General features: G+C 46.5%; 1 protein-coding gene across 18 annotated transcripts in view; it reads right to left on the bottom strand.

Annotated features, from left to right (window-relative positions):
• The window catches only part of Mtss1 (MTSS I-BAR domain containing 1), a 143999-nt gene that overhangs the window by 109680 nt on the left and 10899 nt on the right, over positions 1-23420 (bottom strand). For all 18 annotated transcript variants that reach the window (XM_060389372.1, XM_060389375.1, XM_021643717.2 and 15 more), the window contains exons 2-3: positions 10518-10579; positions 7268-7341 (exon numbers count right to left, since the gene is read on the bottom strand). In XM_060389372.1, the coding sequence (XP_060245355.1) occupies positions 7268-7341; positions 10518-10579 (136 nt within the window). The remainder of the gene's footprint in view (positions 1-7267; positions 7342-10517; positions 10580-23420) is intronic.

Here is a 23420-nt window from a genome sequence, read left to right as displayed (position 1 = left end):
CGCTGTGTACAATCACGCGTTTGTTCAACAGTGTCAGCAATTCATAAATGACCATTTGGGACTCAGGGCACAAAAAGGTACACAACACAGGTATTAAGCTGGCACCTTTTACAGTCTGTGTGGACAGTGGCGACAGCAAGGCTCCAACAGCAACAAGTGCCCCTGAGTGTCCCTGCATGAGAGATGAAGGCTTCATAGGCAGTAGGATTCAGTTGGATCATGGAGGGTCTTCAGCACAGGGGGTGCCTGGGAGGATGTACATGCACAAGCACAAGCATGGGGACCAAAGGTCATTATGGTCTAGGAGGAGGAGCTTCTCTGTGGGTGGAGACGCCATGCAACAGGTGGTTGTGAGCAGATGGCAAGAGGCCTCGTGGGACAGCATAAATGAACCTCACCAGGAAGCCAAGTCTCCTGGGAAGCTTTAAAATGGATTCCAGAGTCCCATCTAATTGTTCGCCACATCTGAACACAAATAACTTCAGTGATGACGATTCATGCCCATGACGTGCAGAAGGGGACATTTAGCAAAAAACACACCCTAAAAATATGCATCGTGCACTAGAGTCACTCGAGGCGTTCTAGAGGAGCAAGCTTGCTTTATCAAATCTAAGCCACAAAGATTTTTCCTCCCTGCCTAGGAGGCCTAGGCTCACTGATTAAAGTGTATACCTGACAGGCTCTGGTTCCTGCTCTGTCTCCACCACCCACAACTCCAACTGTAAGATCCCCACAACTCAAGCCAGCCCAAATGTCCATCCCTGGCATCCACTTTTCTTTCTTTTGAGACAGGGTTTCTCTGTGTAGCTTTGGCTGTTGTGGACTCACTTTGTAGACCAGGCTGGCCTTGAACTCACAGAGATCCACCTGCCTCTACCTCTACCTCCCTGAGGATTAAAGGCCTGCACCACCATACCAGGCATGGTTCCAGTGTTCTTTTCTTTTTTTCTTTTCTTTTCTTTTTCCTTTTCTTGCTCTTATCCTCCATTTTCTTCTGACTAATGCTGCTTCCTTTATTCCTTTCTTCCCTGAGTCAAAGTAAAAGTTCTGAAGATAAATTAGAAAGGGAAATTTACACCATCCAACTTCATTCATATTTAATCAATTTAACAAGACTTATGCAGCATGGATTATGAGAGAAAGAGGGTTTGCTGGTCTTATATTGGGACACCTTCCCCCAGCTCTTTGTACATGAGAAAATTAAAACTCAGGGTTACACAGCTAGAATAGCCAGAAGTCAAACCCAGCTCCACACCAGGGTGCTACTCTGTTTTAGCATGGACTGGGGCTTTTAGTGCCTTTGAGATGAAGTCAGTTTAAAGCCAAATATAACACATGCTAAGGCCAGAAGTTCCTTCCATAAGAAAGCCTAACTTACTGGCTCAGGTGTAGGTTCTAGGAGGGCACCAGTTCACTGGCCACATGACCTGCGTCAGTGTCTGACACTGCCTGTGTTGACTCTGTCCCGTGAAAGTTACAACACACAGTGTTGTGAGGACAAAAAGACACTGGTGCTCTTACCCAGTTTTACTTATTAGCCAATCAACCACAATACAAAAAACATTAAATGGGAAAGTCTAGAAACAAACAATTTGTAAGTTTTAAATAACTTTTATTGGAGCATCATTGCAATTGTTCTCATTATGAGATGTTAGTAATCTCACTATGCCCAATGACCACAATAAACCTTGTCATAATCATGCATGTATGTACGTTATGTACGTAATATATACAGATGAGAAAGCATACACACCAGGCATCTAATGTGGGTCTTAGAAAGGATCCCCAAAAACAAAGAAGAGGCAACTCTACATGCAAACTACTGAGCGCAGAGTCCAGCCCACAGGATACAGCCAAAGGATATAGCCAAATTGTGATAAAGCAATCACAATTCTCAATATTAAAGCCATGCTCACTTTTAAACATGATCTGGTCTGCCTGGAACCTGTTTCTTTCCTTCCAGGAACTTTGATCTCCTTGGAATAAAGTTGGCATGTCACCATCTGCACAGGCTCCAGGATGGGTTTTCAAAGATTTGAAAGTAATTACAGAGGCACACAAACATGCAAAACTGAAAGTCGCACAGCACTGTGCTCTTCAAAGGCCCTTGCTGATCTAAGCAAACAGTGCTGTGGCCACAGAGGGCCAGTGCTGAGGGAGGGGGGCTGCACGCAGTGGGCACCCGGCTCAGACAGCGCTACAGGTGTCCAGATGTCTCGCCAGCACAGGCCCCGCTGCAGAAGCCTTTTCTTTACTCCCTTTACTTTCCTCAGTCTTCAGTAACTGACTGAGACAAATACATGCCCCCCAACTCAAACATTTCTCAACTCTAGAGACAGCCATAATCTCTGAGATGGTATGTGTAGTTAATACCTACAAACTAAATTTTTTGTGGCCAGTGAATCCAGAGAAAAGAGTATGTTTTCTTATTTTACATCAATGAGATGTTAATTCCAGAGTATAAACTAAACATATAGAATTGTGCCTAGTACAAATAAAGTCAAATTCCATTATCATTTCATTATTATTCAATATATACATGAAAATAGCCAAGTTATATGAGTTTATTTAGAAAAACAAGATCAAAATAAAGTTCAGATTTCAATATTCTATAAAAGATGCATGTATTATGAATAGATGGAATTGATCATAGTAACCACCTGTAAAAAAAAATTTCTTAAGTATATTTTGCTAATAATTCATGCTAAAGATTTCGTGAAAATGACAAAAAAAATCTTTCAGAGCTGTTTCCTTTGAAAAATAACACAAAATGTTATTATTTTGGAACCAGAAACCTAGTTAAAATGATCTTGAAATTCTGGACACCGGCCCAGTAGAGATGTCCTTTTACAGTTAATGTCTGCAAATGGCCGCAAGCGTGTGAGACCCGCAGAGATGCTCCCTGGAAATGCAGAGTATAACAAGGACACACCATGGCTCAGCTCAGTGAAATGGCCACTACTGAAAACACAAAGGACAAGCCAAGTGGTGGTGGCACACACTGCAAATCCCAGCACTCGGGAGGCAGAAACAGGAGGATCTGAGTTCAAGGCCAGCCTGATCTACAGTGAGAGTTTTAGGTTACCCTGGGCTATACAATGAAACCCTGTCTTAAAAACCCCTAAAAAAAAAAAAAAGAAAGAAAGAGAGGCAGACAGGCAGACAGACAAAAAAAAAAAAAAAAAAAAAACAAAAACACAAGCGCTGACAGAGATATGGGGAAAGAGAACTCTTTCTGAATATGTAGGAACTTAAATTAGCATAGTCACTTGGAGGACCCCAGAGGTTCCTGAAAAAATTGAACACATAGCTAGCACATGATCTAGCAAGGAAAGGAATTAAAGGGAAGGAAATGACACAATTAAAGGGGAGGAAGGCACATCTGCAACTGTTTATAGCACTACTGTTCTCAACAACCAAGAAATGGAGACGGTCACCTGACGCATAAGAAATACGGTACAGATATTCAGTGGGGGCCCTATCTACTGTAAAAGGGAACACTAAACACAATATGGAGGGAAATGAAAATCACCCACAATGAACTCATCAGGAACAGAAGCATCCAGTGATCATACTCCTGTGGACTCTACAGTCTTGGAGAAACTGAACACAGAATGGGGACTATCGGAGGCTGGGAGGGTAGCAAGGAAGGAAGATGGGGAAAGGCTAATGGTTCTAAGATGGACAGGAATACAGCGCTCTGCCGAGCTACAGCACAGTATGGCGGCAGCAAACAGCATAGACTCTGCACCTCAAAAAACTGAAGAAGAGGGATGGAGGGAAGAAGGGAAAGACATGGAGGGGGGAGGGAAGAGAAGAGGGTAGAGGAGGAGAGAGGAAGGAAGGACAAAGAGGAAAACAAGATGGGAGGGGAGCAGTAGTAATTCTCTTTTACCAATTTCTAAGTAGGGAAATTCTAAAATACAACATCTAAAGCCTCCAAGCAAAAAAAAAAAAAAAAAACTAGGCCAGGATACTCTTTTGGCCGAGTGAATAGCACTGAAACATGTGAACAGCCTTCTACTGATTCATTCTCTCCTTGGTGACATAGGTACCACTAAGAAGAGGTCACCCGGCTGGAGAGGCGGTGCCACTGCACAACCATGAAGACCTGAGTCTGGATAACCAGCAACCACATTCAAGCTGAGTGCGGCGGCGGGCACCTGTAATCCAGAGCTGGAGGACAGGCGAAGACGGCCAGGCTGAAATGATGGGATCCAGGGTCAGCGAGAGATCCTCAAGAAATAAGGTGCAGAGGGGTGAGACACCTAGCATCGACCTCTGAGCCTCATGCACCTGTACACCCAGAGACACACCTACACACAGGAATGTGTCCACACATACTACACACGCACAAAAATAAGATGAAGAGCAATGGAGGAAAACATCCAGCATCAACCTGTGGCTTCCACACATACATGTGCACCTGTGCACGAGAAAGCGCACACACACACCCACACACACACACACACACACACACACACACACACACACAAATACATACACTTCACACGAAAAACAGACATCCACAGAGATACAGGCATTCACTGCAGCATACCCTGTAACAGCAAATAACTTGGGGAGACACAAAGCCACACAAAGTATAATAATTAGAACTTGCTCTATCCTGGCACTAGAATTGCATTTGTCTACTAGGAAGAACAAGCTGGATCTACGGGTGCTGGCAAGGAATGGCAAGGGTACCATAGTGTGGAGTAAAAGCATGGGATCAATACATGTTTCCTGGAAGCAGACATCTGAGAAAGCTCACACAGAACCACATGCATGCTGACATAAAGCTAGCCTTTTTTTTATTTCTCCTGGGGAGGGATAAAAAAATATTGATAAAGAACGCTAAACCTAATCTCCATGAGGGGAGACGTTAAATGTGGTTTTTAATTTTTTTTTTCTGTAAAGAGTTAGTTAAGTTTCCCTTTAAAAAAAAAAACTATAAAAAAAAATAAAAAAAAAAACTAAACTAAAAATTAAACTGCTGACATAAGAACTACTTCCAAGTTTCTTATCACCATGGAAACGTCTCCTGTCAGACACATATTCTTCCACGTCTAATGGAAGAAAGTAACTGTGCATTTTAATTCTAGACAAACTATGCTGCCACAGTGACCTGAAAACAAATGGCTTAAAGATATGTCACACAGGAGTCTGCTCACAGTGACATACAAACCTATAGTCACAGACATCGTCCCCAAAGCCCAGGCTCTAACCCATTACCTCCACAAAGAGCCTCTTCCTGTTTCTTTTCCAAAAAACAATTGCTGTTTTCCCTCCCCTGGAAGCCTGAGAATTTCCAGGCCCTCCAATTTCCCACCAAGAAGCACCCTGAAAGCAGCCTCTTCAAAAACTCAGGTTCTTACCACAGGAAATCACAGACAATCAGGGTCACCCTTCCAGTCGCTCTTTTATGATCCACCCAGTAATTTAACAGTAAAATCTAAAAATATATTCTGGATCCTACAGCCTCAGGAATGCAGCCCCTTGCTGGGCAGGATGGCTCACACCTGTAATCCCAGCACCCAGAAGGTGGAAGCAGGTCACCCTCAGCTACAAAACAGGCTCAAGAGCAGCCCTTGGTTACATAAGACTGAGTCTCAAGAAAAAAGAAAAGAAAAGGGGGCTCACCTACTCTCAAGAATGAAGATCTGAGTTTGAGCCTGAACCCACAGGCTAGAAACAGAGAACCAACCCCTGCAAGCTGTCTTCTGACCGCTACCACACACACCGTAGCACACACACAAAGCAAATAAAGTATGTATGACTGACAGCTACGGAAAGATATCACAGTGACTGACAATTCCAGATCCGGCTGAGGTGAGAAGGAAATACAGCGTGGATAGATAGTCCCGCGCCACAGCAGCCAATAATGGTTCTCATGTTAAGTTCTTTAGAGTCGAAGTTCCCCAAGTTTCTGCAACAGGTACATGTAAGTTAGGTAATCATTTCAAACGCATTTGAAATGCATCTAGGTTATGACCCCCCCCCACACACACACACTACACAGAAAGACCAGATAAAGGGGGTTCGATGCTGATGTCACTGTCGTATTTCCGTGAAAACTTTTGCAATACTGCTGGCATCCCAGAGAGCAGGAAAAATGCTACCTCCCCTGGGACCATGTCCCTGATTCCCTGAACGGGGTTAATTGCTCACTTTCCTATATTCCCCTGGCACTCTGTGCTTCAGCTATTACCGTACCACACATCTATTATCTCTGCGCTGGCATTCTTTATTTGCACATCTCGGTGTCCCTACTCAGTTCAAACTGTGTGCTCCTTGGGGACAAGGGGGAAACATTGATTCTTATGGTCTCATGACAGCCCTGAAATAAACGAAGCTGGAATTTCAATCTGTTTGATTTAATTAGTTGCCTACAGTGGATGGCTATGGGCTACTGAAGCTACTGGGAACAACCCCTGCCATCACCCTAAATACCCAAAGTTCCCAATGCCACCAGGACAGTGAGAGAGCAGATACTCTGCCACGCATGCAATGATGGAGCCCAGAATGACCAGGCAAGGAAGAGGCACAAGAGAGTGGCTGCAGGAAACTGAGAGGGGGACACCCTTGCCTGAAGGTAGACCTGAAAGTATCCACTTTCTCCTGGTGCCTCTCACATGTTATCCTCCCTCTGAAACCATTAAATCTTTTCAAAAGATTTCACCTTCTGATCACTGCTTTCAAAAACAAATTTGAAATATGAATTGGGCTCTGGACGCTCTGTCTTGTGAGGTACTATCAGGACTACATCAGTCTTTTGTTCATGGGCTCAACAGCCGAAGACTAGGGACACAGAGATGGAACTGGCACCCGGGACGCTCTGCCTGTCGTAAAATGATTCCTCGTTTGATGAGAACCCAGACGGTAGCTAGGGAATCATCTCTAGGACTTCACATTCCACAAGGGAACATGGAGGAGCATAGGGTAAGGAGTGCTGGAGGGGACAGAGCATGGCCACAGGTGCCGCTGGAGGCTCTGTACGGAGAAGTAACTCCAGTAACCATGCCCACGGCAGGCCACCTCATCAAGAACAGGGACTCCCTTTCTTGTCTAGTCTTCCCATGTGCTTCCCTATCTGGAGAACTAGTTACAAATTCTAATATGTGAAACCCCACAGAGTTAAAAATACATGAAAACTATGAGTCAGCCAGGCTCTGATAACTAAAGCCGTATCTTCTCGAGAAGCCACCCAGGGGGAGGGCCCACGTGCAGGATTCAGTCAGTGCTGGAAGGCAGCCTTCCATCTGCTCACCACGTGTGTTGGTGGCCATGTCAGCCACTTTCTGAAAGGCGTCCAAGAAGGCAGCTGCTGCTACTACTGTTGTCCTAAAATGCAAACAGATAACAAAAGCATGAGGAATGTCTCACTGGCAGATTCATCACAGCTCTTGGGCTAAAACCGCTGCTACACAGTGAACAGAACCTTCCAGAGAAAACAATCCAGCAGTAGATAGTGGGGTTTTTTCCCTAGCACTCAACCCCAGTAACAGTCCAACTGTGTAAACTACCAAGCATCATTTTGCAAAGAAATGAAAAGGAGATGTTTCTATCCTCAAGGAAGAAATTATCACTAAAAGTATAGATGGCACAGGTGACATCAGCTTTGGAATGGGAAAATCATATATGCACACGTGAACTGGCAGGGAGCCAAATCTTGGGAGAGCAGAAAGTTCAGCAATTCACTGCCAAAAAAGGAAAACTGAGACCAAAAGAGATTTTAGAGATCACTAGTTCATACCAGTGACTGATGCCTCAGCTTAACCCACTGTAGCACAGCGGGCTAGCTAGGTACAATTTTTCTCCCTAAATCCCAACTATCATGAGACTAAGATTGGGTTTTTGGTTTCATTTGTTCCGTTTTGTTCAGCCTCGGGATGCTCTTTCAACTGCGTCTTCTGAAGTCCTAAAAGCAACAATGGGAAGAATTAAGGCTCATTTCATGCCTAAGGAATTTTCTTGAATTCTGACCCATGCCCTTAAGCTGTACCAGATGGATGCACTGGGCACTCTGTGGCCTACACTATCATGAACTGGGGAAACAAACAACAGCCCAGGCTGCTCTGTGACAAAACAGAAGTCCCCTATCACACAAGGACTTCAAACCAAACTCAGAGACCGATGCATTCTTCAAGTATTCATGACATGACTCTAGTCTCTACTGAGCCTTCCTAAGAAGGCAAAGTCACTACAGGAAGAATAAGGACTGGAGAACAGAGTTCAGAATGTAGCAACAGAAACGGTATGTCTTAAATACAGCAACAGTGTCTATGGAACAAAAGGTTCTGAATATGGTCCCTTAAAGCCAAATTTCAAGTTTCTGATAGATCAAGAATACATTCTGCTCAATTTTAAAGTCTCTCTCTCTCTCTCTTTCTCTCTCTCTCTCTCTCTCTCTCTCTCACACACACACACACACACAAACACACACTTGAAGCACATTTTTAAAGTGTTGACATCAAATGCAAACACTGGAAAAGTTATCTTTATCAAATATCCTGGGACTTATAAACAGCTCATTCTGACTTACAACTAGTATCTGACAAGCTGCCTTGACTTATTTATTCTCATTCAACGCAGTGCCAACCAAACACATTTTATGAGACAGCTACAGTCAAGTCCTGTCCATTACAGTCACTGGAGTTCTACTGCAAAGTACAATGCTGGTCAATTCTGAAAAATTAAGAAAGACCTGCACTGGCCCCCTGCTTTTAAATGACCATCACACTGCACTTTCTCACATCATGCAGGACATCTTGGCCCTTTCCTTGAGCACCGGGCAAACAAGAAACCACCAAAAGCTAAAGGGGTGAGTGATTCTGCTTAAACACCCCAAGACAGATGTGCTGCTTCTGCAGTGGTAACACTGCTAAAGAAATGGCCCCTGGCCTCAGAAGACCTAGATGAGGGGCAGGCAGGGGGCAAGGCAAGTCTTGCTTGAGTCTTACTTTCTATGTTCAAGACAGGCGGTGAGCTCATTACTCCACCATTCACAGAAGAAGAAGGGAAAAAGAGAACAATGTTTTCTGCAGGCCCTTACTGAAAGCCCATCAAACAATCAGAGGCTGGACAAGAAAAAAGAAAGGGAAACGTAAATGCTTTAGTTCATGGGGAGACCTCCTACAAGAGGGATGATAAACTCCTTTAAGTAAGAGCAGTGGATGAGACAGGGCCAGGGCGCCAAGGCAGCTCCATGAGGGGAGGCTGGCAAAGCTTTCAGGTGACCAGCGAGCTCAGAAAGCAGGGAGATTGTGAAGGACCCCACAAATAGAAAAGGAACATGTCCAGGGTCCAACGTCTATTTGGGGGTCACATACAAGGCTGCAAATATCCCCCACAACTAAGGCTGAAGGAAACCTGTGCTCTCCTGCCCAGTTTCACACCACAGGGGAGCCGTGTGCCTGGAGGCAACAGTTCTGAACAGCAGCCTCTGGCATGAACTGTCAGGGGCTCAGAAATGTCACTTCACCCTCCTTCATCTGTCCCTCACCTGTGTGGCTCTTTCCTAGAACACCCCTGCCTACTGCTCTCCCACTCCACTCTCTCATCCATTCTCATCCATCTCTAAGCAACCAGTCACATACACACCCCAAATTCACTAGTGACAATTATCCTAACAGTAATTTTCAAGTGTCCTGTGCTTCCCATATCTCTTCCGACACTGACTTCAAAAGAATGGCGCTCCGACATGTGGGTATTTCGTCTACCACAGCAAACGATAATGGAACACGCACACTGGGCAACACGGGGTTCTTAAGATCGGTTTTTTGAGCAGCTTTTCATGGCATAACGTTCATGGCGTAAAATGAACTTCTAAGTGTCTGAGTCCGTGGCTTTTAGCAAACGTAGAATTGCGCAGCCATCATCACAGCCCAACATTTGGGACAGTCCCACCATCTCAGGAAAGACCCCTGTCAACCCATCTGTGGTCAGTTTCCTTTTAGACCCCTGGCCCAGCTGACCACCACTAGGACTTGTTTGGATCTTTCTAGATACTTCATGTAAACGGGACCGTGTGCTGGTCCACACTGAGACTGAAACTCTGTATGTGGGAAGTACAGATGGGCGAGAAAGAACCTGGCCTCTGGAACCAGACTGCTCATGTTTATATCTCTGTCACTTACTGATGTCACCTGTGCCTCAGCCTCCTCATCAGTGAAACTCAGCCAAAAACTGCTTCAAACCCTGTAGGGTTGAGACTTCTGACAAGTTCACATAATGCCTGGCACACAGCGGGTGCCACATAAATGATCCATCATTACTCTATGTACTCAACTCTGAAAATTCCCAGGAGACAGAGCAGAAAGGAGCCTGATTTCTCACATGGGACTGAGGGGGTGGTGGGGGTAGGACACTATGAATCGGTACTGCTCTAAGCAGAGCCTGCCACACGCTTCTCTATCTGTGATGCTTCTAAATTTAACCAAGACGTGTGTGCTGATCCACCTCCCTCTGTCTTGTCTAAGGACACCGCCTTTTCCTGTGGAATTCGTTTGTCTACTTACCGCAGCTGGGACTGCAGCTTTCCGGCTTTGTTTATGAAATCTTCCCAAACTGGATAGCTCCCCTACGACAGAACAAAGCCAGCAATCAGTCACAGTGGGATGAGCCAAACACCCAATTCCAACCATGCAGGGAACAATCTGCAGATGTGATCTTCCTTTGTAGGGTCCTTTGATATATACGACACAGAGAGACAACAGCCTGGAAACGGTTTCAGATGTGCCCTATCCCTTATAATCTTGCAAATGACCACAGACACCAAGAGGAACTCGTTTCACAGAATCTAACGCCTACACCTTAGAGTTGGTATTATGCACATGGTGGGTCCAAATCTGAAAACCACAGAAAATGCTAGGTGGTGGTAGCACACACCTTTTATCCCAGCACTTGGGAGGCAGAGGCAGGCGGATCTCTATGAGTTGGAGGCCATCCTGATCTACAGAGTGAGTTCCAGGACAGCCAAGGCTACACAGAGAAACTCTGTCTCAGAAAACCAAAAGCCAAATAAACAAACAAAACCCAGGACATTTAAGGCTCTCTCCTGGGTCACCTGCGCGTACAACATGGCTCTATCTATTCTCCCTGTCCCACACAGCGCGAGGAGGGAGGCAGGTGACTGAAACCCCTCCTTAGGACAGGTGGCTATCGGGAAGCAGTATCAGCCTATCAGAATCTCAAGGCTGGAAAATAACCTAAATATAGCCACCCAGCTGATGTTTAACTCCGGCCTATGTGTACACTACGCAACAGGTGGTTCTCCCGAGAACTTGAGCCAGCATGGAACTCATCCCACTCCTGGGCTATGTCAAGCCGCCTGTCCCTAGTGCTCACACAGCTCCAGTTCTAACCCTCCAGAGGCCCTTAGGTCCAACACTGATAATCTTCCCTCTGTATTGAACTTGTTGAAGTACAACAAGCCCCTTCTCCAAGCCCCCCCCCCCCCCGCACAGCCCCACGGTGTCCTATAGGCAGCACAAGGAATCTCCTCCTCCTGAGTACAGTACTAAGTCACAAAGGGGTAGGTGTGGTTCTGACCAGGGCAAACCGGTATGCAGCCTGCGCCCTCCCTCCCCGTACACATTACTAATATGCTGAGATGAAGCAGGAGGCACCAAGAGGTGACACCAGTAAAACATGAGTGGGGATATGCTGTTTGTCATTGACTCATTCAGCTGGGGTCACAGTCACAGAACGGAATACAGTTGGTAGGCACCTTGACAAGGTAAAAATAGCATTATGCACCTCTTGTTTTCGTTGCTTGAGAAGAAAGGAACAAAACAGAATTAAATTAATCGTTGCATCTTTCATTACAGGTGCTAAGCCAAAAGTATCTAAAAACTGCAGCCAAGTGAGCCCATGCTATCCCCTTCCTCATGGCCGCCATGAACCATCTCTCCTACCCTCACTGCTGTCTCTCAGCCTTGGCACTCCCAGTACCCTGGCTGTGTGGACCTCTGCTGTGGTGCTGCCTCATACATCACAGGATGACAAGCAGCATCTCTGGGCTCTGCCCACTACAGAGATACCAGAGGCCTCCAACACCTTGTTATGACAAATGAAATTATGTCCTGTGCAGGCAAAATAACCACTGGTGAAGAACAGAGTCTTAAGAAACACCTGAAAACCTTTCTTTTTTTTTTTCCTAGTAAAGAAATAGCTATTGTAAATCTACCTGTTTGTTTGGAGTTACTTCTTCAGTCACTTCCTTTCAATACTTAAAGGAAAATGCTTTTTTTTATTTTGAAACTTACATGCATAACAATCAACACCTTGCTAAAAATTACCCATTTATATATTTCTCTAGCTATCAATTCTGTCTGAAAAAGTGCACAGAGGTTACATGGAAAGCTGTCGTATTAACATGGGTTACTTTTGTGAGCTAAAATTTGGACCAATATATTGTTTTTTTCTTTGTACTTTCCTCTATGGTATGTTGTTTTGTTTTGTTTTTATAAGGGTCGTGTATCACTTTAATGAAAACAATAAAGTCATTACATTAAAAAAAAATTTAAGACTAAATTAGAGGTTCTGGCAACAATTACACCATGAATTTCCTACCAGCCCGCCCTAGCCCTGCAGTCTGTTTTGCATATGCTGCCAGCTCACAACCAGCTGCTCTGCACTGGTGCATCTGGGACCTGCTTGGTCTCTTCTCTGCCATTTGCTCCCACGAAATGCTAAGCTGCAGCAGGGCTCTCAGTAGAAGCCCTTTGGCAGCTACATCTGAGTCATGCCGACCAACATCTGGACATGGTTCTTGACACATAGCCCTTATCTTGTGTGTGAACCCTTGGGGGTGTCTTCGACCCAACAAGATAACTGAGTATTAACAAATGAGCCTGTCCTGGTAGCCCACAATCATAATCCCAACACTTGGAGTTAAAGGCCAGCCTTGGTTACTTAGCAAATTCAAGACTAGCCTGAACTACAAAAGATGTAGTCTGGGGGGGGAGGGGGGAGCCAAAGGCCAAGGGGACTCGGAAGATAACAAGCAAGCAGGAGGACTGGAGTTGGACCCCTCAGAACTCACATAATAATTCAGGGCATGGTGGTATATGCTTGTAATAGTAGCACTAAAGAGGTAGAAACAGGCAGATCCCCAGGGCTTTCTTGGTCAGCCAGTCTAGCCTCAACCAATGAGAGACCCTGTCTCTAACAAGGCAGGCAGATGATCCTTAGGATGTCCTCTGCCCTACCTACACGTACAGGCAAGCAAGAGGGAAAGACGGAGGGAGGGGAGAGGAAGAAAAGGAAGGAGGGGGAAAGAGAGACTGAAAGAGACACAGAGAGAAACAGAGGAGAGAGAGAGAGAGAGAGAGAGGAAAGAGAGAGAAAAACCAATCTACCTTGAGGATGCTCAGGCCACCACTGCAGGCTCATCAAAACACCATAAAGATCTATTTTTATTTAGTCCTCTATAGTCACTATTCCTCTATCAAGTCTGCAGAGAAATACCCTGCCTAGGTACTTAACTAGAGTTTAGGGTAATTCAGAGCTCTCTGGCAGGCCACTAGGGACCTGTCCAGATAGAGGTACCTTCGAAGATCATTGAGGATGGAGGCACACTGCTATCTGTCTAGCCAGACACCGGGCCGACCCTCTTTCTCATCCACAAAACCTAATAAGAAGCTTCTGGAGAAACCCAGGGCCATTCAGAGATGCACCAGCCTACTTCTAGCTGGAGTTACCACTGACATCTACAATATAAAGCAGGATGTGTGAATAGTTCTTTACCGCCCGGGCGCCCAATCAGTCAAGACATACCAAGTTGGATTGGGCCAAATGTGGTTGTTTATGCCTATAACCCCAGCACCTGGAAAACAGTAAAGGAGTACTGGGAATTTAAAGCCAGCCTTGGCCACACCGTAACTTTGAGGTCACCCTGGGCTACAGTACTCAGTGACAAAAAGCGAGAGGCATGCGCCCATCACTTATGCTCTAGGCACAGCCAGGCCAGTAATTTATTAAGGGAGATCACTGGACCCTTCAGAGCCAATTTCCCTGTAATGATAATAATTAAAACAATTCAGTCACGTCGCTGCCTTTGGTTAGGATCAGGTGTAGGACAATTCTGCCACCCTTAGCAGTAGCACCACTTATTAACACGGTGGGAGAGGAAAGACTGTAGGAGAGGAACAGGGAAGAGAAACCTAGGAGCCATCTAGATTGACCCTTACTAGCTCTCCCATTTGCTGTGTGACGTCAGAGTCGTTGGAAGACCCACACGGAGCCACCATTGACTCACGGGGTTGACCTGGGGAATGGATGAGATCACAATGATACTGAGGAGACATCTGCCCTCCGGGGTTTGCTGCAGCAATGCCATTCATGATAGCGGACACATGGCATCAACCACTGTCCATCAACCAACTGACAGTGGGTCACAGTCCATGAGTATCTGCACCATGCGATACTGCTCGCCCTGTCACTGCAACCACTCGCATGAAGCTACAGAGTGTAGTCATAGATGAAATGAGCCAGATGCAGAAAGGCAAACCCACAGGCTCTTACTGGTCTGGAACCTAAAACATCTGATCCAGCGGTGGGAGGAACAGGGATGTGGGTGGGGTTGGGGTATTTGGGTATAATTAGATAGGAGGGAAATGGGAGCTAGAAGGCAGTTAAGGGGTTGCCAGGAGCTGTGGGTAGTGGCTACACTGGGGGGAGAAATAAGGAATGGTGGCTAACAGGGAGTTTCTCTCTTCGGTGATGAAAGTGCTCAAAAATAGTGTGGGTTGTGTGACTCTAAGAACACACTGCAAACCAAAGGTCTGTCGCCTTTCAATGGGCACATTGTATGATATAAGCGTGGCATCTCAGAAAAGCCGTACAAATAAATAAATGAGATCACACCTAAAGGGATTCAATGCAGTGACTGGCACACGGAAAGGGGCATGTTTGAGAGCATGGATCCTGGCTTTCACAGGTGTTGAGAGCGCTCCTTCAGGATGCTCACTGGGGGCCACTCTGCAAATCGGTTGTGCAGCCTGGGATCCCTCCTTCTTAGTCCCAGTTGCAGAACATGCCAAGGGAGAAAGGGAAAGGTGGCTCAGGATACATTAACCTTACTAGAGAAGAACACACCGAGGCGGCTGCGTCTACAGTGTCAGCAGGTTTGTCTGCTGATCCTAAACAGACAATGAGATCAGTGTGCCGGAGAACTGCAATAGCTCAAACCACTTACAGAACTCATCGGGGGTGCAAGTACAGCTCAGTGGTAGAGAGTATGCCTAGCATATTTGAGGCCCTAGGTTCAATTCCCAGGGCTTCCAGAAAAAGAAGGAAAAAAAAATCTGCTTCTACCTGGAACCTCACTTCAATTCTTCCCAAATTAGAAAAGAAAGAAAGGGAAAGAAAAAAAGAAAAATAAAGAAAAGAGTGTCCCCTTTCCCATCAAGGGATATACCATAGAGCTTCCCACCCACAAACGCCCACCCAGCCACAAGAAGGCTGCCAAAAGCAGTACTCTCCTGTCTCCTGATTTAATGCTATTTGAGGATCTATCAGAGTGTCAAGCCTACCCATTTTAGGCAACCTGTAATTTAATGGAGTCTTAAAAAAAAAAAATCCTTAGAACATAAAACAAAAACTTGATTGTTGGAAAATGAAAAAAAAAAGGTGTAAATGTTTTTAAAACTTTTTTTAAAAAGTGATATCAGGTTGTACCTTTTTTAACGTTTCTTTCAAGGGAAAAAATAAATAAACACATTTCTACCCACCTGAAAGGGGTCCTGCTACAAAAGCCAAAGGCTCGGAGGATGTGTGCAGGGAAGACGTAACCGTAGAAAGATTGAACGGCAATTTTGTAAAAAGCCCAGGGTGGTGTTAACTACTGGAAGACTTGCTGAAGATGGTCCTGCACCTTCAGACAACCCTTCAGACAAAGGGTCTGGATGCAGTCAGAACCCTTTGGACAGCAATGCCAAGCCAGGCCTGCATTCAGTCTGCACCAAGTAGCAGCAGGAAGACGATCCTGGGGTTCATGTGTTTTCACAGGTGTCCTGGGCACAGTGGGAAAAACCCCTGAGGAATGAATCCCAGAGCTGTGGGAAGGACACGCACATGCCCACACACTATGGCCATCACCAGAGAACACGTGCAGGTTTCAGAATTTTAAAGACACCACAGTTGAAGAAAACAGGACTCTGCCCAGCACCCAGTACCTAGTTGCTGCTTCATCCAAAGTCACAGGCAAAAACACACACAACCCTTGTTCCCCGGCCTTGCAAAAGAGGGGAGAGGGTGTTCTTGAACATTGAACCCAGATCAATGTTAAACCAGAGTTAGAGAAGAAGGAAGCATCCTGCTTATGAAAAGAGAAGAAGACCTGGTTATTCATCAAAACCCAATGGACAGGAGGGAGGATCTTTCCTGATCACATGGCTATGCAGTCACCTAGTGGGGTTGCCATTATGCTCCACAAACACTGCCCAATGTCTGTCCTCTCTTCAAAACTCCAGGGTGGAAGATGTGGTTCAGTAAGATAGCAAAATGCACTCACTGCCCAATACAAATGTTGCTTCTTCTAGGACATTCTGTGCCATCAATTACCCTTCTGGATTAGCTGTGTCCATTCCCTCAGCTTGGTATATCATGTGATTCCTCTATGAACCAAGAGACAGGGGCTGTCTCTTCTAAACCATAAGACAGGGAAATTGCTGGTACAGTGATGAGGAAGTGGGAGGCACGGCTGTCAGAGGACAAAGAACTCAGGGACACCTAGGTGCTACAATTTTGCTAAATAGGAGTCAAAACTGGACAGGGTGAACGTTGCCGAGGCCAACCTTCAAGGGCAAAGTCCAGAGCTGAACCACAAACAAGACAGCAGAGGGAGCCAGGAAGACCCTCATTCGGATGACAGGTAACATCAATTCCAAGTTGGTCAGGCAATATGTAAACCTGGGTCATGGGTCACATACCTGGCAGCAGCCGGGGCCCTTCAGCAAAGAAGAGAGAATAAAGTCCTATTCTTTCTTTTTTAGGGAGAAGCCTTCCTAAATCTCCTTCCCGTTCAAGAATTTGGTGGCCACCAGCTAATCTGTAAACTGCCTTCTCCATATCCACCCTCATGACGGCGGAGTCCCTTTCTTCTCATCTCCTTCCTCTGCCTCCACTTGTCCCAAGCCAGGAGCAGGACACAGAAGCCAGGCAACAGATACTCTGGTTTGGCGTGGCCTCTCTTGATTTTGTTCCATATTAAACAGGGGATGGCTTCCCACAGTCGGTACAGGACCAACTGTGCAACTCCCCAGCCTCCTCAGGCTGGTTACCAGTGCTCGATAAATAATGCACCAATTGCTTCTCCCATTCTGGCCCCACTGTGACAGTAGAGATCAGGGACAGCTGAGGGAATCTGATAGCACATCATCACTCAAGGGACATGGAAGGGCGGGGGAGGGGGGTGGCCTGTGGCTAGAAAACCCACAACATAAGAGGAGGCCAGAGAACTGGGGAGGACTCTCAAGAGAAGAGCTCAGGAAAAAAATCAGGATTACCAGGGACAGGCTGAGGAAAGTGGGTTCCAGCTCAAAGACCTTTGTTTGCCCAGAAGAAACGGGACAGATGCTGTCTCCATAGCAGTTATGGCTAAGACAATGCAAGGCAGGTGAGCCCTGATAGGTCCTACCTTTGGAGGAGACCACTGGTGACAGCCACATCAGCACTTTCTAAACAGTTGCTAGGCACCAGCCATCTATCTGTAGCCGCACTTCTCAAGCATTAACTGGTGTACCCGACCCTGGAGGTTTGGCAAAGGTGCAGACTTTGCTTTCCTTGCTGAGGCGGGGACTCGGGGTGGGGGTGGTGTGGCATGTATAACCTGAGCACTGCTGACTGCTGTGGAACACTTCCTGAGCCCATCCCCAATGCAGTCTCATTACGCTGAGCAGCAAGGCCTGCGCTATTATTTTGTATATGAGGAAACTGAGGCATAGAAACATGTACAAAGATCTAACTACAGAAATGGCCATTTCTGAGGAGTGTAAGCAGCCTGAGGGACAAACCTAGCCTCAGGTCCCAGTCCAGTGTGACAGAACGACTCAGCCAGCCATTAGCTTATGCTTTAGATGTGCGTCCTGCAGGAGCCAGGGCTAAGCAGAGGTACAGCTCTGGAGCCACACCCACACATGCACAGAATGCAGAGGTCCAGGGAGAACCATGTGTCTCTCTAGAAATGCTCAGGTCAGCTATGGATGAGCCAGCAAAGAAAACAAAGAAAAGCCCTCTGTATAAAGAAAAGCCTAAGCCACACTGGAGCCCACACACAGACGCTCCCTGTACAAATGCTGAGTGATCTTATCTCGTCTTCAGATTGTCCGTGGGCAGTAGGGTGGACCTCTGCAGCATCTCTGGCTGGCCATCACTCATAGCATTATGCTTCCTTCCCGCTCAGCCTCCAGGGACACAAAAAGCAAAGAAGCAGGATCTGGCCCTTCTGCCCCAAGCTGAACACCTCTGGGTTCAGGAATGCATTCAGCTTCCAGAAGTGGGTGTGCATAATTAGGGCCAGGGCCCAGGAATGCCTGCCAGAGCTCTGTCTCCCAAACTAAACTTCCCCACCCTGGCCTGCAAGATGCAGGTCTCCTAAGAGCCTCAGATGAAAGGCACGGGTGAACCCATCCATCATAAACACCAGTCCTGGGCTTTTATTTTCTGATTGGGACTTGCCTAATCCACTAATTATCTCTGTCCATCAGGTGGATGACGGCCTGGGGATAATCAATGGTTGCTTCCTTGCCCGCCCACCCTCGAACACTTGCCCAAGTACACCAGCCATGAACACGCCTGTGAAAAGAAAGGCACACCCACAAAAGGTGGTCCCCAGGCAGCTGCCCCTCACAGGCTGCTCCCTCTCAAGCTCACCGACTCTAATTAAAATCAAGGGCACTGAGCTTCCCCTTCACGCACATTGCCAGGTCAGATGCCTGGGGCATTTTCTAACATATGGGTATGTCTCTACTTAACAATTAATAAAGAAGTGAATATGTCATCTGTATCTTCACATTTGCTTTGGTTATTAAGTTCTTTACCAGAAAGTTATCTATCTACTTACCTACCAACCTATCTATTGTGAACTCTCCAAGAGGGTTATTAACACTAGGGACTGAGGGTTACTTAATTTTAAATTACCAGGAAATAAAACATGATAATCAGGCCCCCAGTCCCACCTGCTATACTTCAGTGTCAACTGGGACAATCTAGAACATCTTCCACTGTGGAAACTTCCGTCGGACTGCCTTGGCCAGACCAGCACAGCTGTACTGTGCTGCACAGCTGCAAAGAGCATTCAGGGTCTGATTTGTTTGTCTGCTCTCCTTCTGACACAGTCTTTCAATATGTAGTCCACGGTGGGCCCAGGCTGGCCTGGAGCTTGTTATCAGGATCAGGCTGGTGAACCTGAACCTGTGATGCTCCTGCTTGACCTCCTGAATGCTGAGATTACAGTGGCCTGCATTGTGGGTCTCTTATGCTACCCTTTATAGCACATGTCTATCCATGCTCCAGATTTTTCTGCAAATAGAACTCCTTTTCCTCTCCTTTTTCATTCTCCAAATTCACCTGTGTGTATAGTCACACACGCACACAGATAGGTTTTTACTGCCCTGCTATTTTCTCAATTATTATTTGAGAGAGCCCTCCCACCAGAGGAAAGGTAGTGCTGCCTTTGCACTTTACACTGCCTGAGAGAGTTTCAAAGGGGTTACTCGCCTACCCACTTCGGAGTCCAAACAGACCCACGAGCAACAAAAGAACAACCCGTACCTGAGCGTTTACCAAAGGGAGTGCAAAGGGCTTCACAGAACCCTAGGGAGGCCTGTGCCTGTGCATGTATTTAAAATGCCCTTTCCATACAAAATAAGAGGCAGAGAGAGCAAATGGCCTGTGCAAAGTGAGAGGGTCTGCCCTCACTCCCACTTCCTGTGTTAATTTCTGCTAGGTTTGCCTGGCTCTTCAGACAGTGAAATTTCATCAGCTCACCTAGATGACTCTCCAAATCAAAAAAACATGAGAACTGTCAGTCACAGTATGGGCCTGTACTCCAGACTGAAATAAAGACCCTACTGCGCTTACATCGGAATGAGTTCCTTGCTGGTCTTTGGGGGCCGAGAGACTTGGGGAGAACAGAACCACCCAACACAGGGTTCTGCTGCTCTTACCTAAGGCTCCTATGAACCACTGGTGCACAGTTAAGCCTCCCCAGGATGACCCCTGCTGTGGAACCTTCACTGTGCAGACTCCAGAGCTGTGGCTCCCTTCATCCCTTCCCTTCTGTCAATATCCATAACCGGTGGGCCCTGTAGAGTTCAAAATCTGGGCCCCACAACTTCACACCCACACATATATGCTATCCACCTCTTTCCTGCATACACACTCTCTGCCTGCCTCCACCAACTCCAAAATGACTCTGACCTTTGAGATCCCGCTTCCTTTACTAGCTACCATTTATGTTCAGCCAACCCTCCCAGAGGCAGGCATGGTTCATGAACTCATCAAACCCACCCCAAGGACTAGCCTTGGCTACCCTGTGCTGAGTTGCCATTTGGGGCAAAGACCATACCTTATTCACTCACCACCCAACTTTACCCCAAAGTGCCAGAAAAGATGCCCTGGTGCACCACAAATAGTGCTGTCCTTATTTTTATATCGCGTGCATGCATGCCGGCATTCTCATTCGTGCATGGGCAGTGGGTCTTGATAGACAAACACGTTCAAGAGCCTGCGCATGACTAGAGTCAGCTGGCCCAACTTCAGCTCTGTTCATCGAGTGACCTTAGAGACAAGTGACTTCATCACCTGGTGCCACTCTGTCTCCATCTGTAAATGATGCTAATGGCTAGTTCCTGCCCCCAGAGGTCGATTAGGAGGCTATGTGAAACAGTACAAGTCCTTGAACGGGTGAGTAGCACAGAACTCAGCTCTGCTTTAGTGAGTCAGCATACAGTGGCAACCTTCCCGAACAGCACATTAAATGAGTACCTACTATGCACAGGCACTAAGTGAGGGGCCAGCAGTGAAGAGACAAGAGCTCAATCTCATTGGAAGGCTGAGGTGGAAACCATTGATCCCAAGGCTCTGGAGGGGAACATTCTCCAAGTTGAAAAAACTGGAGGGCAGCTGGTGGGAGCTTCGCAAATGAGGTAGTGCCTCACCTGGCTCTCAAAAAGGAAGCAGAAGCTGGCATGGTGTCGTAGGCCTGTAATCCCAGCAGCGGCAGGTTGATCTCTGTGAGTTCGAGGCCAGCCCAGTCTAGGACAGCCAAGGCTACACAAAGAAACCCTGTCTCAAAAAAAAAAAAAAAAAAGAGGAAGCAGAAATTCTCCCGGCAAAAAGGAAAAAAAAAAGACAAGCATTTCCCCAAAGTCAGTTAGCATGACTCAGTAAGTCCTCCTGCAATATATTCCAGATATATCCATGGTGGAGTGAAATATGCAAAAGAAAGAGAAGCTCTTGTCCCAACTACAGAGGAAGCTGAGAGCCCCTTCCTCTTACCCCTACTCCAATCCCTGAAAAACCTAGAGAGAATCAGCAAGGGTTTGCTAAAAGGGCAAATTCCTGAGCCCCACCCCAGATCAACAAAGAATTTAAGGGTGGGCCTAGGAATCTGAAAGTTAAGACACTCTCAGAACTATCCAGACAGTTCTGGAGGACCACAGCAGGAGTAAGATAGTGCATCCTACCCCTAAGCCCTGGGAACTCAGCACCCTCTTGGCACTGATGTACACATCCAACGCTTTTCAAAATAATCTGGAAGATGAGCACTCCCACTCAGGAATGTAAACTGAGAAAGACATTCAGCACCAGGTTCCAGGAGCTTTGAGAACTGCATTCCTTTAGGCCACAGGTAAAAGACCATAAGCTGCAAAAATATACTTACTGTAGTGTTGCTTCCAACAGTGAAAAACTGGCCTAGCCCCAACATAGGTAAGAGGCTCCTCACCTCAGGGCCTTTGTACAAACTGAAACATTCTTCCACAGATCACCAGTTGTTACTCAAAGTCCCTTTCGTGAGACCCCCTCTCGGTAGTCTTGGAGACATACTGTTCTGGTTGTGCCATTGCACAGATTCCTTTTAGCATCTAAGAGAATGGGGCTAGAGCCAGTTCAGTTGTGAACAGCACTTGCTGCTGTTGCAGAAGGCCGAGGTTCAATTCCCAGCACCCACACAGGGGCTCACAACTGTCTGTAAATCCAGTGCTATGGGATCCAATGCCCTCTTCTGACCTCCCAGGACACCAGGCATGCAAAACACCCACACATATAAAGTAAAAATAGAAGTGTTTTGTCTTTTTAGGGATTTATGCCAATTATCTATCTATTCCTTATCTGCCACCCACTCCATCAGACGGTAGGTTCCAGAAAGGCAGGAATTTATGTCCATTTTTGTTTGCTATTGCTCTATATCCCCAGCACTTCAGGCTGGACCTGGCACACAGTAGGTCCTCAACTGTGCCCGCAGTAGAATTTACTATAGACGTACAAAACCAAGTCACATGGCCATCACGGCATAGCTTATATAACTCTTCACAAGGGATGAGGGGGAAAGGAAGACTGGATGAAAACAAAGTTTCACGGCCCCTTTATTTGTCTGGACCCTTGTGAGCCTGAGAACATAACCCACTTTGTAATCAGTGCTTATGGGTAACTTCACTTAATTGAAGTTTCTAGGTTTTCTTCCATTAATTTTATATAACTCGTATAATCTTTTAGAAGTAATCCCTCATGAAATGTTCTCAAAACATTAAAAAAAAAAAAAACCCTGCCTCCTCAGTGACTTAATTAGGGTGTCCCTAATTAAGGCCAGCACCATCAAACAGGCCAAATTCCCCAGGAACCAGGTTCCATGGAACCACATGTCTCCTGGTTGCAGAATGACTTCAGTCCTCCCAGCAATGGCTCAGGCTCAGGAGTTGGCCATGGGCTACTCCTGGCTAGGCTCCTCACTACCTGCTTCCTATTGGGGTGTCTGATGCAATTATTCAGGCCCCAGATCACATCCTGCTGTGGCATTGGCTTTGAAGGTTCAGTAAACAGTCACTTCAAAACAAAGAAAGGACCATTAAACCCAACTCAAAGACTTCCTTAATGGCAGCATGCTCAGCTGCAAGGAGCCTGGCTTCAGAATGCAATTCCAGTCTCCCTGGAAACTAATCCACTGCATTACCAGGCCCTAGCTGCAAGGCTCGCCCAGCTCCTGGTTGGCATTCAAAGTTCTGGACCCAGCTCGGGAAGAGCATGCGTCCTGAGGCGGCCACGTCTCCATCACCTTCCACCTGTATCTCTGCTGATAAGATGGGTTGACCCAACAGCTGGGTCAACTGTTCAACAATTTCAGGCCAACTTTTGGATCCTGGCCCCTCCCTTGGGAGCCCTCGAAGCTTCTTGCATGTGTTGGGTGCTATGCATGC

This window comes from Meriones unguiculatus, chromosome 8 (genome assembly GCF_030254825.1).
Source record: "Meriones unguiculatus strain TT.TT164.6M chromosome 8, Bangor_MerUng_6.1, whole genome shotgun sequence".
Classification (NCBI taxonomy): Eukaryota; Metazoa; Chordata; class Mammalia; order Rodentia; family Muridae; genus Meriones; species Meriones unguiculatus.
Note: the sequence above shows the minus strand (reverse complement) of the source record. Positions and strands in the feature narration are given on the sequence as shown.